At 39.4% G+C, this 12,508-nt stretch overlaps 1 protein-coding gene across 1 annotated transcript in view; it reads right to left on the reverse strand.

Annotated features, from left to right (window-relative positions):
• Positions 1 to 1,158: 1,158 nt before the first annotated feature.
• Positions 1,159 to 12,508, reverse strand: part of LOC116780045 (E3 ubiquitin-protein ligase RNF38-like) — a 270,494-nt gene continuing 259,144 nt past the window's right edge. The window contains exons 9-11 of the mRNA XM_032674553.1: positions 10,853 to 10,974; positions 9,673 to 9,772; positions 1,159 to 1,221 (exon numbers count right to left, since the gene is read on the reverse strand). Coding sequence (XP_032530444.1) covers positions 1,159 to 1,221; positions 9,673 to 9,772; positions 10,853 to 10,974 — 285 coding nt within the window. The remainder of the gene's footprint in view (positions 1,222 to 9,672; positions 9,773 to 10,852; positions 10,975 to 12,508) is intronic.

Raw genomic sequence — 12,508 nt, forward strand, 5'->3', positions numbered from 1 at the left:
CTTTTACAAGTTATTTTAATTGTATACCAAATCTTTTGTAAACAACATAAGTTATTAAAGTCAATGTTTATATACTAAAGGAGTACATACTTAGCAAGTATAATGGTCAAAGTGAAGAAACTTTGCAGAAGACCCTCAGCACCTTTTCAGCTTTCTTTTGGAGGAGGGGCACAAAGTGCAGTATCTTCAAAACTGAAGTCTAACCTGAAATCGACTATACGTAATTAAAATCCACCTAGAAGAACTGAGAAGGAGAACAGAAAAGTTTCAACATTAAGGTCACCAATTGGAAGTGTTAATATTGTTAACTGAGTTATGCAATATTGCCACTTTATATTGGTAAAATAAGCAGTAAACCTTTCATACTGAAATTTGGATTTCCTATAGTGTGTAAAAACCCAAGGTTACTCACATACTGAGTAGTGAACAACTCTTTAAAGGTCCACTTAAAAGCCTCCAATAAAGGGGAAGCATAACATCTGTTTGAATTGCAAGTAAAAAAGTCTTTTCATACCATTAAGTATATTGGGGAGGAAATATTAAATGTCTGTCATTGCAACACCCTTTGCATTCAGTGTGAGACTCCAAACACAAGGAAAGAAATCAGTGTATGGTACTAGTACTGTTTAAATAACATAAGATTATACACTGCAGCATAATTAATACTACATACATACATTCCTAGTATGTGCTGGTATATATGTTCTCAAACATATATATACACCCAGTCACAAGTGCACTTCACACATCCTCTCAATCCCTCATCCATTTATTCATTCCCACTCACAGTATCTGAAGGTAGATTGCTATGTTATTTGGAGCTACCACTTATAAAAGCACATGCTAAAAGATCACGTCCACTGTAATCTCACAGCAACACTCAGAATGATCCCACAAAAACCAGGAAAAGTTAGTGCACACACAAAATTAAGCTAAAAAAAGTCTTTGGAGTTCCAATCACACAGTTAGTATAACAATCTCACAATTGTGAAGGCTAATTATAAGCTTTATAATCAATTAAGTTGCACAGTGCAAAGAAACATCCGTTGACTCTTTTTTGTAAATGGAATGATGGAAACCACATAGGTAAGTTCAATGGATAGTTCATATATACATGTGACCAGGAACACCCAAACCAGATTTGTGCTCTCAGATTAGTCATTCTGAATCACGATGTACTTCTGAAGCATCAGCTCTGCAAATTGGGCAGGTACGATTTGCCTGTAAGAGCAGAAATAAAAGAAAGTTTAATGTACTGACAAATACACTCCTTACAGTAAGTGTCTGCAACCCAGAAACAAAATGGAATTGCCACTTACAGCGATCAAGAGTACTCAAAATGGATACACACACACAAAAAAGATAAACTCAGCATGCACCTGTTTTCTGTTACTTTAGAGTATGTGAAAATAACCTAGAATTTTTTTAAACTCAAAAGAAAAATACAGTGGGAAGAGAAACCCACCACCTCTAGACAAGCAAGACAGAGGTGGAAAAAAAGTGCCCTTTGGTAGGGCATCTGAGTCTTTCTAGCTCTTTATTATGAATCACAGCTTTTTAGACTCTCACTACCCTGTTATCCCAGCAGAAGAGCAGAAGTCTATCATGGAGGCTTGACCAAAATTTGAAAGCTGAGAGGGATGGGGAAAAAGAAGGGTTTTTAGTAACAGACACAACACACAATCTGACTAAACAGCTCCAAAGCTGAACATGCAGAAAAGTTTAACCTTTTAGTGAAAACTTATTGAGACTGCACCAATTCATAAAATAATTCATGTTGGAATGATCCTCAGGTGGTCTCTAGTTCAGCCTCCTGCTCAAAGCAGTCAACTGTAAGGTTAGACCAGGTTACTCAGGGCTTTCTCCCATTAAGTCCAGGAAAGAGGCTACACAGCATCTCTGGTCCCCTGTTCAACTACTTGTTTTTGTGTATTTCATCAAATAATTTCCCCTTCACATCTTAACATAACTGGTGTAAAGATGAATTAGGTGCACATAATGTATCATAAACTGCAATGCATATCCTCTCTTCCTATTCCTTCAGTCAAACTAACTTTCTGTAACATAAGAACTGCACAATGAACTGCAATTATCATAAGAAACATTAAATAGAAATATTCTAGCTGAAATGAACCACATTTAGAAGAAAAGGATTTACAGCCTGAGCCTTCAGGGTGAATTCAGGTCATGTTTTCAAGTTTTTCTTTGGAACTATGCTTAAATCCTGCTTTAAAAAAAATATTTCTCATGTATTCCTTTGACTCAAGGAGTTAGGATATCAATAAACAATCAGATATTGTGAAACATGATAAAATTGAGAGCTGAAAAGAGTGACAAACAAAAAGGATAACCTCTTGTTATTTTTGTCCCATTCACTGTTTAACCTCTTTTTCATGAGTCTTCAGCCTTATGTGACATGGATTTTTTTCTCACTGTAGTCTAATATATAAACACATAATTCATAATTCAGTAGAAAATAGGTTTTCCCTCATATTGCCTGGAAAAGTCTTTCTATGTAGGGTTTTATAACTATAGGATGGACAAAAATACAAATTTCATATATAGACGTCAAAGTTTGCTTTGATGCCCTCTATTGTTGCATTACCAGTTTGTGATGGAATAGTAAGTTTTACTAAAATTTACCAATGATAATGTGTTCGCTTGCACAATTTATCAACATGGGATGTGAATTTAAAGCGCAAAAGTTATTTTACCCCACTCCCTAAACAGTCTAAAACTTTGTGTTGACATAGAGTAACTATACTCCCTTTAGGCTCAGATTACACAAATCTTTCAATTAAAGAGAAACCTGCCTAGTTGACGCTTATGCTGATGTATTTTTTCTAAAGTCAGTCATCCTTTAGCCAATACTAGCGTTAAAAGTCAACAATTTCTAAACTTGGTTAGAAACACCAGCACAAAACTGCCTCACAAATACTACAGTTCATTTCAGATTACTAAAAAAAGAATGCCCCCAAACTGTTTTTTCTGCATTTTTCTGATCTCTAAGGGCTATCTTCATTACCCTTTGATTGCCAATCGAAAGTACTTAATGTAACATAAGAACTGCCATATCGAGTCCAACCAAAGCTTCATTTAACCAAATACTCCAAACTGAACAGTGATCAACAGCAGGTTAATAAGAAAGAGTATACATGATAGAATCATAGAATCATTAAGGTTGGAAAAGACCTCCAAGATCAAGTCCAACCACTGACCGAATACCACCACACCCACTAAACTGTATCATGAAGTACCATGTTGTCATGGTTTGAGATAGCCCAAAATCCAATTCTCTACCTCCATTCCCCCTCCCACGTCTCAACCCAATGTGAGATGGGTTTTTCCAGACAAAACACACCAGACTCAGAATGGGGGAAAGGGAATATATTACAATGACTGTACAAATAAATACTACAATACATTATATACAACCTTAGCTATCTCTACTATGACATAAGTATTTACAATGGATCAGATCTCTTCTCCCCTCCAAATAAAAGTCCAGGAGGGAAAGAAGGACAGATCCCTTCCAGTCTCTCAGGGCAGCAGCTTCTTCAGAGTAGCAGTCACTAAGCAGCAGCATCTTCTAAGGCAGCAGGTTCTCCTCATCTCATGCATGCAGTTGATAGCTGAATCTCTGCCAGCACTCACGAGGGAGGTATCCAAACTCTCTCTCGGCCTCGTCGCCAACCAACCGAGGGGTCTTCCGTGGGCTTCGTCACCCCAGACAAAGGTCGTTACACCACGTCATATCACGAAGACACAGGGGGGTCTTCGTGACGGTCTGGTATCTTCAGGAGATTCAAGCTCCTTGCAGGGCCTCTGTGCCCTGTCTCAGGCTGCGAGCTTCTTTGTAGCTTGCAGCAAGGGAGGGCCCTCAAGGTCAACCTCCCACACTCCATCCTGGCTGAGCTCTCAGGACGACCGAGCTTCTTAGCTCCTTTACCCATTTAGGACTTCTAATCAGTAAGAGTCCACCTCCCTCCATTTTTGGAGGGATCTCCAAGGAGGTTTAGGGGAGTTTTGCAGTCCTTACCCCCAAGCTTTCTCTCTGTAGAAACTTAGTTCTGTTCTCTGCTACCGGTTCTCTACCTCGGTTTGAGCAACTCTGAGTCTTCCTCAGCTGCATGCTGTTTCTGCTGCTTCCCTGGTTCAGGTCTTATCAGTTGGCTTTTAGCCATAACCTCTGGACACTGCTGCCGCTTCTGCTCTGTCTCTGCTCACTCACGATGGAAAACATCCTCCAGCTCGCAACTACAGACACATAGTCCAGCTTAACACTGTTCCAAGTCTCTGTAGCCCCCAACTGGGGCTGGGGGGGGAACAGAGGCCCCCCCAGAGGGCTCCTACCCTCTCCTCGTGGCTTTCACAACATGGCCACTTCTTCTAACCCAAAACTACAACTCTTCTCTTCCGTTTGGTTGTGGTATGTTTACATTTTTGCAGGAGCACTCATTGGTCAGAATTTCAAAACTTCCAGGGGTTTCCACCCCTTGGGGTCTACCACTTTTCTTATCCTCTGGGGGAAACAAAGTCCAAACCACTACACATGTCTACTCATTTTTTTAACACTTTCAGGAATGGTGACACCACCACTTTCCTGGGGAGCCTGTTCCAATGCTTAACCACTGTTACATCCTGCCCTGCAAGGCAGGAGTAACTTTTGGTTTTTGCTAATAAATGCCTTGCAGTGAATTAAAGTAAATCGATACTAGATGATCAGTGTTTACAGATATATATAGATAATTTTATTTTAGAACAATTTGGTAGCAAAGGGAAACATATATGCAACCATTTTGATCGTTATTATCTATAGTAATATGGCAATATAAAAGCATAAATATATCACCCAAGAAAATGTGTAAGGGAAGAGAGAGAATATAAGTTAAATAGAAAAGAGAGAGAAAGAATAAAAGTTTATAGTCACCACTCAGAGGTCTGACGAATTTGGTTGTTGTCACTGTTGTTGATGTTGCTGATGGTGTCTTGATCCGTTGGGGAGTGGTAGGGGAAAGAAGTCCATGAAACATAAAGTCTGATGGGTTTATATACCCTCAGAAACCCTCCTGGTGCCTCCCTTGTGTGTGTGCAGGGGGGGTTGTTTTTGCATAGTTATGCTGGTTTTGCAGAGAGCTGGAGGTGCTGGTTTTTGCAAAGTCATTTTAGGCTTGGGGGGGGGGGGTGCTTCAGAGGCACCCCTGCTAAGAGCTTAGGCCTTCTCCAGGGTAGTGGTGGGTGTGTGCACATGGGGGCCTCCTTTAACACGGTCTGGTCCATAGGAGATAAGCTTCACGCACCTGGAGATTGCCGCTGGTCTCTAGATAGGCATCACACACGCAGAGAAGAATCACACACCCGGAGATTGCCGCTGGTCTCTAGATAGGCATCACACACGCAGAGAAGCATCACACACCCAGTCACCCCCTGGGCCTCGACAAAATTAACAGTTTGTGGGCTATGACCTCCTCCCCTTAGCCTTTATCTTCACTCTCCTGACTTCTTTGAAGTTTTCTAGAGTAGCAATATTTAAGGCAATTAAAAAAGTCCAATTCCTCACAACCACTCTTTCAGTGAAGAAATTTTTCCTAATATCCAACCTGAACCTCCCCTGGCACAACTCGAGGCTGTTTCCCCTTGTCCTATCACTAGTTGCCTGGGATATTTCCCTGATGCGTTTCCCTACCTTTCAGCAATTGGTGGGTCAAGTGCTTTTTAAGACAGATGCAATGTCTTTGCATCAACAACCTTGGGAGGAATTATTTTTCAAAAACTTAGCAACCTTCATGGAATTTCAGCATCCATCATGCCATGGGGTGTATGACATCCGATGGTCCTAATTCTCATTTTAGAAGAGGGAGCAAGTTATTTTTCCTTGTTTACATTCTCTCCATGCCACATGTAGAATCATAGAATATCTCAAGTTGTAAAGGACCAATAAGGATCATCGAGTCCAACTCTGTGAAGAAATTCCTCCTAATGTCCAACCTGAACCGCTCCTGGCACAGCCTGAGGCTAGGTCCTTTCATCCTGTCGATAGTTGCCTGGGAGAAGAGGCCGACCCTCACCTTGCTACAGTCTCCTTTCAGGTAGTTGTAGAGAGTGATAAGGTCACCCCTGAGTCTCCTTTTCTCCAGGTTAAATGATTCCATTCTTTCTGGGGTTTCATGTTGCCACAGGACTTGCTTTTCAAGGCCCAAGATGGTGTTCCAGGCGGTGGTGCAAGGCACAGGGTGCATCTCCAGCCATCCAGTGGTTGTTTCCACCATGGTCATCATTTAGCACTTGCCTTGGCAGGTTTGTGGGAGTGTGATGTAATCGATCTGCCAGACCTCCCCATATTTATATTTCAACCATCGTCTACCATACCACAGAGGCTTTACCCACTTGACCTGCTTGATTGCAGCCCATGTTTCACAGTTATGGATAACCTGGGAGATAGTGTCCATGGTTAAGTCCACCCCTCGATCACAAGTATATCTGGATGTTGCATCTCTTCCCTGATGAGCAGAAAAATGCATTAGCAATGTCGATGGTGGCACAACTTTCTCGCCTTGGACTCCAGTTCATACTGAAGTTCCAGCATGTATGGCACAGTAGAACTCAGTGGTTTGATTGAATCTTTCGAATCGGTCTGCAGTATTGGACAGTATTTTCACAGCCAAGGTGCAGGTTGGTAGGGAGGAAAAAAGATGATCTTCATATTGTCCAAGCTGGGTAGTCACCTGAAGCACTGTTTCTTCTCCTTCTTTCATTGACATCACTGCCAATGAGTAGGCATAAGAAAATGGCGTGCTCCGTACAAACTTCCACCACAAGGCTTGTGTACACTGGACCTCCTCTGGATCCACAGGGGACTGCTTGTTATTTGAATCCCTATAGATTACCTCCAGCACAGCTAATTCTCTCAGATACTGGATACCTTGCTCCATGGCATTCCACTTTTCTCCATGCACTAAAAGATCATCCTTGAAAAGATACCTTTCCTTCACACTTGACAGGAGTCGCCTCCAGAGGCTGAGAGTTTCTGTTCTCTTCCCAATCCCCTTGTCAATGCCTGCATTCCAGGACAGGGATCCCAGTTGCTTGGTTTCACTACCATCTAGTTTCATATTGTGGGCCACGATACCCAAGCATCGGAGCAGCCAGGTCACCAGGGGCTCACCCGACTGGCGGCTGAAATCTTTTCACATATCTTGCAGCTCACCCAGGGATAGGGATCAGGTGATTATCTCTGGCCCTGCCTCTTCCTCCTGTTCTGAAGACCCTACTTTCTCTTCATCCCTCACTAAGTGAACTGATTTGGTCTTGGATTTCTTCTTCTGTATAGGGGTGACTGCTACGGGCACAGGTTGTTCCTCTGGTTCCGCTGCAGTTTGAGTGGCCTTGGTACCTGTTGGTCTGCTTTCCTCCTCCTCCCCATGAGGGTGCTGTCTAGTGCCAAGCAGTGCCTGATAAATAGTAGGCAGGGCCCAGCACATTGCATAACTTTGCACCTCTCTGGAACTGCCACAGCTTTTTTTTTCAAATATTCTGCCTCATTAACAGGGTCCTGTAGTTATTTGGGGGTGAACTTCCAAACCACCGGAGCAGAGAATTTCCTTCAAAAGTTGGCCCATTTTCTCCTACCTTCCATGCCACTCATGACTATCCACCCTCAGGGCAGATCTCTGAATGACCCGCCCAGAAATCTCTTTTGTAACTCTAAACATGGTGTAGACCGCACTGAGGAGACCTGGTAGACCAAGCAAGAAAAGCATGCTTTCCTTAACATCCAATGGGAATTCAAGATTCTCGAAAGGAGGAAAAGGGGGTGAAAAGTTGGGGAAAATCATCCTCCCCCGTTCCCCCCACAGACTGGGTACGATTATTAATGAATTCCCAGAGGTAGCACCCAAGGTAAGAGTAGGAGAACAACACTGAATACACATCCCAAATGATCATTATTGTCCTTAATGTTATCATGTCATAAACTGATATCACACTGTACAGCAACAAAGCAATTGTGATTCCTCTCCCTGCTCTGAAAAAGAGCACCATGAGCAACACATAGAGGAATATATACCAGCTTAGGCGCCACACCCACATGAACAGACCAAGCAACATTGTGACCAGTGACTCTGGACCTAATACAGCAAACGCTTAGATCATATTTGTTTCCAACCCACTCTGGGCGGATCTGTTGTTATCTCAACCCCTTTTTGCCCCACATTGGGCATCAATTAAGGCTGTCATGGTTTAGGAATGGTATTCCCCAATTTAGTACTGCCACTAAAAAGACCACAAACTGTTCCCCTTCCCCCTTGAATGGGAGGCATAACAGGCAAAGATCATGGGTTGAGATAAGAATAATTTGCTGGAAACAGCAGTGAGATAAGAAAATAAACAGTAACAGCAACAATATTAATACCAAAAGGTATAACACAAGGAAATGATTTACACATAAAATAAAACAATACCAGATCAGTCCACCCACCACACTTTCTCCCACCAGAAGGAATGTCCTTCTTCCAGGAAGCGATAGAGTCCCTTTCCCCGCCCCTGGCAGTGACGTGTAGGGGTATTAAATAATATTAGGGTCTTGACCACATTTATTCCTGCTGATCTAGGATGAAACCAGGGAAATTGGGTACACTAACCCAAAGTTGTTTTCAGATTACTTTTTTTTTTTAAATCTTATCGTTAATCATGATCCTCCATTAGCCACAAGACTACTGTCAATATTGAATCTAATACTTCACTTTATGCACCAGTTATTCTACTTATATATGAGACAGTCATTTCCTTTACTTTATAAGACCTAGAAATTATCAGGTTTAATTCAAGTCAAAAATGTGTATTCTCTGTAGGAATATATTTGTCAGCAAAGCATGAGAACTTTTTTATTTTTAAAATATATCTTAAAATGATGTAACATAAAATTGCATCTATAATTCTCTAGGAAATGTTTGACATGCTTCTTCACATAGTACTGTGAAATATTTGATATTTCAACACAGACTATGGATAGATTAAACTAAATCTGAATAGAATTGTTTAAAAGGTAAGAAAAGAAAGGAATGAATACCTTATTAGAAGTAGGTCTGGATAACACAGATTATACAGATGTCTCCCTATATATCACTGTATATCACTGTATTCCTATTCTTCTCACCTTCTGTACCAGTTCTATCCTATCTGTCAACTTATTGCACTGTTCTGCATCTAGGTCTTCCCCACAACTTGTTTTGAAAGAATATATCATAGCATGCACGAAGACAGAATTTCATGCTAAGGTCTTTTTTGTTTTCAAATCTCTGTCAATCATGTCTTAAAACTTATAAAGATAGATATATTTTTATTTGCCCAAAGAATTCAAATTCATAATGATAGGAAGGATTCATATAGGAGCACTTTCTGCTATTAAAGATCATTCTTTTCATATTCCTTTTAAAATTACCCTATTTCAATTATTATTAAAAAGAAATATCTTTTTTTAATCGCTAAAAAGGAATATTTCTATAGTGTAAGGAGACAACAAAAGAAGATAAATTCAGATTGTGCCCTGTTTTGTTACTTCAGACATTAAATATTAAAAATGGGAAATGAGATGAAATGCAGTAGAAAACTAAAGAAAAAATGAAACTACAAACTAGGACATTATAAATTGCATTCAACACAGATTTTATTTACCTTAAGCCATTTATCAACACACTTGGCATGAAACTCGTGGTTACAGGGCAAGACTCTAAGTAGCTGCCTTGCTTCAAAGTCACACATACACACTACACACCTAAAAAAAGGACAGCAAATATCTATAAACTTTCCCATTTAATAGCAACAGGTAGTTTATTAGGTGTGTCTTCAAAAGTGTTTTTTAAAACCACTGGAGTATCTACAGTGATCAAACTTTTGTGGGTATAGATGTCCAGTGGACTAATGTAAAATGAGAATTTCTTTTGTTTTGTTTACCATGTTTTCAAATCCCAAAGCAGACAAGGCAGTTCACTGGCCCAAGCAGTAAATAGACTGTATTACCATAATTCAAAATACTGGAGTTCATGCCTACTGTTATAAACAGGCAGTGCAAACCCTATAGCATATTTCTTTCAGTTTTAACTTTAATTTTAGCTGCATTAAAATAAAAAAAATCTCACAAAACTTACTTTGAGTATTTCTGAAAGTCATAGTTGATTAAAGATCACACACATTTTTACTATGAAAAATTTCTCCTTAAATTAAATCTATATTCTGTCGTACATGTTTTATAAACACATTTCTTCCCCAGAGACATCATCAACTTAAGTTCTCTGGTATTTTTATTTTTCTTTTTCCCTACTATGTTAAAAACAACATTGAAGATTGCTCTAACTGTAACATCAGAGAAAAAAACCTCTTCAGTTCAATTTCAAACATTTGACAGCACTGTATATCACTTTTGCTGCCTTCCACCTATATCTCATTTCTCTGTTATGTAGATTTTTCAAACAGAATTTGTCTTAAAAATAAGAAAATATAACTTTAAACCTCAAAGACTGTCAAAAGGTCTTTCAGGAGCACTTAAAACTTCAGTAATTGGAAAATATTTCAATATAGGCCGAATTCCAAGTTATCTAGTATGCCAAACAAAAATTTGGAAAATTTTTTTAAAATACTGAATAACTAAATTTGGACATATAACTGAAGTGAGAATATGCAGAATTTTAAAGTCAATATAAATGATATCTGATTTGAAAAATGGTTTAAGAAAATATATTTTTTATTTGAGTGCTTTTACAGCACTTTTGTTACAGTATTTGCCTAGTTTAGGCTGTAGTCTGAAGGCATGGAAATAGTTATGTAAAGTATGTAATTTTGAGATAGATGTACTTACAATGTCTGCTCTGATTGACGATTGCTTGGATTGAACCTGTAAGATGGAAGTTGTTCAATGTCTGTCTTTGTCAGTCCTCGAGGTTTGGCTTCTCCTAGACGTTCTGCCAAATTCAACAGTGCCTACGAAACAAGGAATTTGGACTTTTTAACATTCATTGCTACAAACAAGCTTCAGTTCTACTAGAAGTGATTTCTTCTGCCATGTCACAGATGGTACAACCCACCTCATCACAGAATATTCTGAGTTGGAAAGGACCCAAAAGGATCATCAAGTCCAACTTTTAAGTGAATGGCCCATATGGGGATCGACCCCACAACCTTGGTGTTATTAGCACCATGCTCTAACCAACTGTGCTAATCAAGACAGGTTTTATCTTGCTTCTCTCTCTACAACTCTAAGTACTATGGAAAGATGCCTTTCAAAGTTTGATCATTGATGAATCCTTCTGAACTGCATAAGATAGTATCTTCAGGATTTCCAAATATCCATAACCTAACTATTAATCACTCCTGTAGCTGTATTCACAGTTTGATACATGTTTTACTTTGGAAATTAATCCCCTTGCCCCATCCCTGACACAGTAGTGTGAGTAACTAGAAGAAAATGCTGACAAACTTGCTTTCTAGGAAAATGCAATGAGCCTAGCTCTAGGTGTCCAAGAGTTTAAAGGGACAACTTTTTACTCCCATTCCACTTCTTGGGCTAACTGAATTGAGACATGGAGATTTTATGCTGAACCTCTGGAAACAAAGGCATGACATCAAACTGAATAGAGACACTTTCTGATTAAATTTTGTACTTATATAGGTAGAACACTGTTCCTAAGTGATCCTCATGAGGGGCTCCAGAAAAGCATCAGTATAAACTTGATAGAGAACTGAACCACAGAGGTTAAGAGATTTGATGAAAGATGCGAAGAGTACAGATACTGAAATAGCCCAAAACCTGGAGCCCAACATGCCAACTACAATATGATGCTTCTTTTAACTAGCACAAGAAGCATTATAGGACAGCCTCTCATTACACTGTAAATGCTATGCAACAGCATAGATACATATCTCTGAGCAGAATCAAGGAGAAACAGATACATGAGGAGGCGTAGGCAGCAGCTGAGGTTTTCTGAACAGAATCTGATGGGAATCCAACAGCCTGAGAAACAGCAAGGACAAGAGCTGGGATCAGCCCTCAATTATCTAAGACACTGAAATTGTTTTTCAAAATATGTGACTTGCTGTACTCTCCTTATTGTCAAGAGAAAATATATATTAAGAGATTCTTGCCAACAGAACATTTACCTGAATTCATCCTATAATGTTAACACTAATCTGTAAAGATAGCAAGCCACGTAAAAAGTACCAAGTTCTAGCATATTCAAAAGAATAGGATATTTATGTTCGATATTTAAAAATCAAGAAAAATGCAAAAAGATGAGTCACGTCTAGAATGGAAAGTTGAGGAATTTAACCATCGCTAATCTGAAGAGATAGATTTGGGGAAAGGCAATAAATACAAAATAAGGGTGTTTCTAACATCCAGTGTTAGAAACCAGTATGGAAAAAAATGTTTCTACATTCTGTCTTCATAAACATTACATTTATTCAATCTGGTTTTTGTCTTTGAAAAGCAAAAGACCATTTAAGTTCATGTATTAAC

This window comes from Chiroxiphia lanceolata, chromosome W (genome assembly GCF_009829145.1).
Source record: "Chiroxiphia lanceolata isolate bChiLan1 chromosome W, bChiLan1.pri, whole genome shotgun sequence".
NCBI classification, from domain to species: Eukaryota; Metazoa; Chordata; class Aves; order Passeriformes; family Pipridae; genus Chiroxiphia; species Chiroxiphia lanceolata.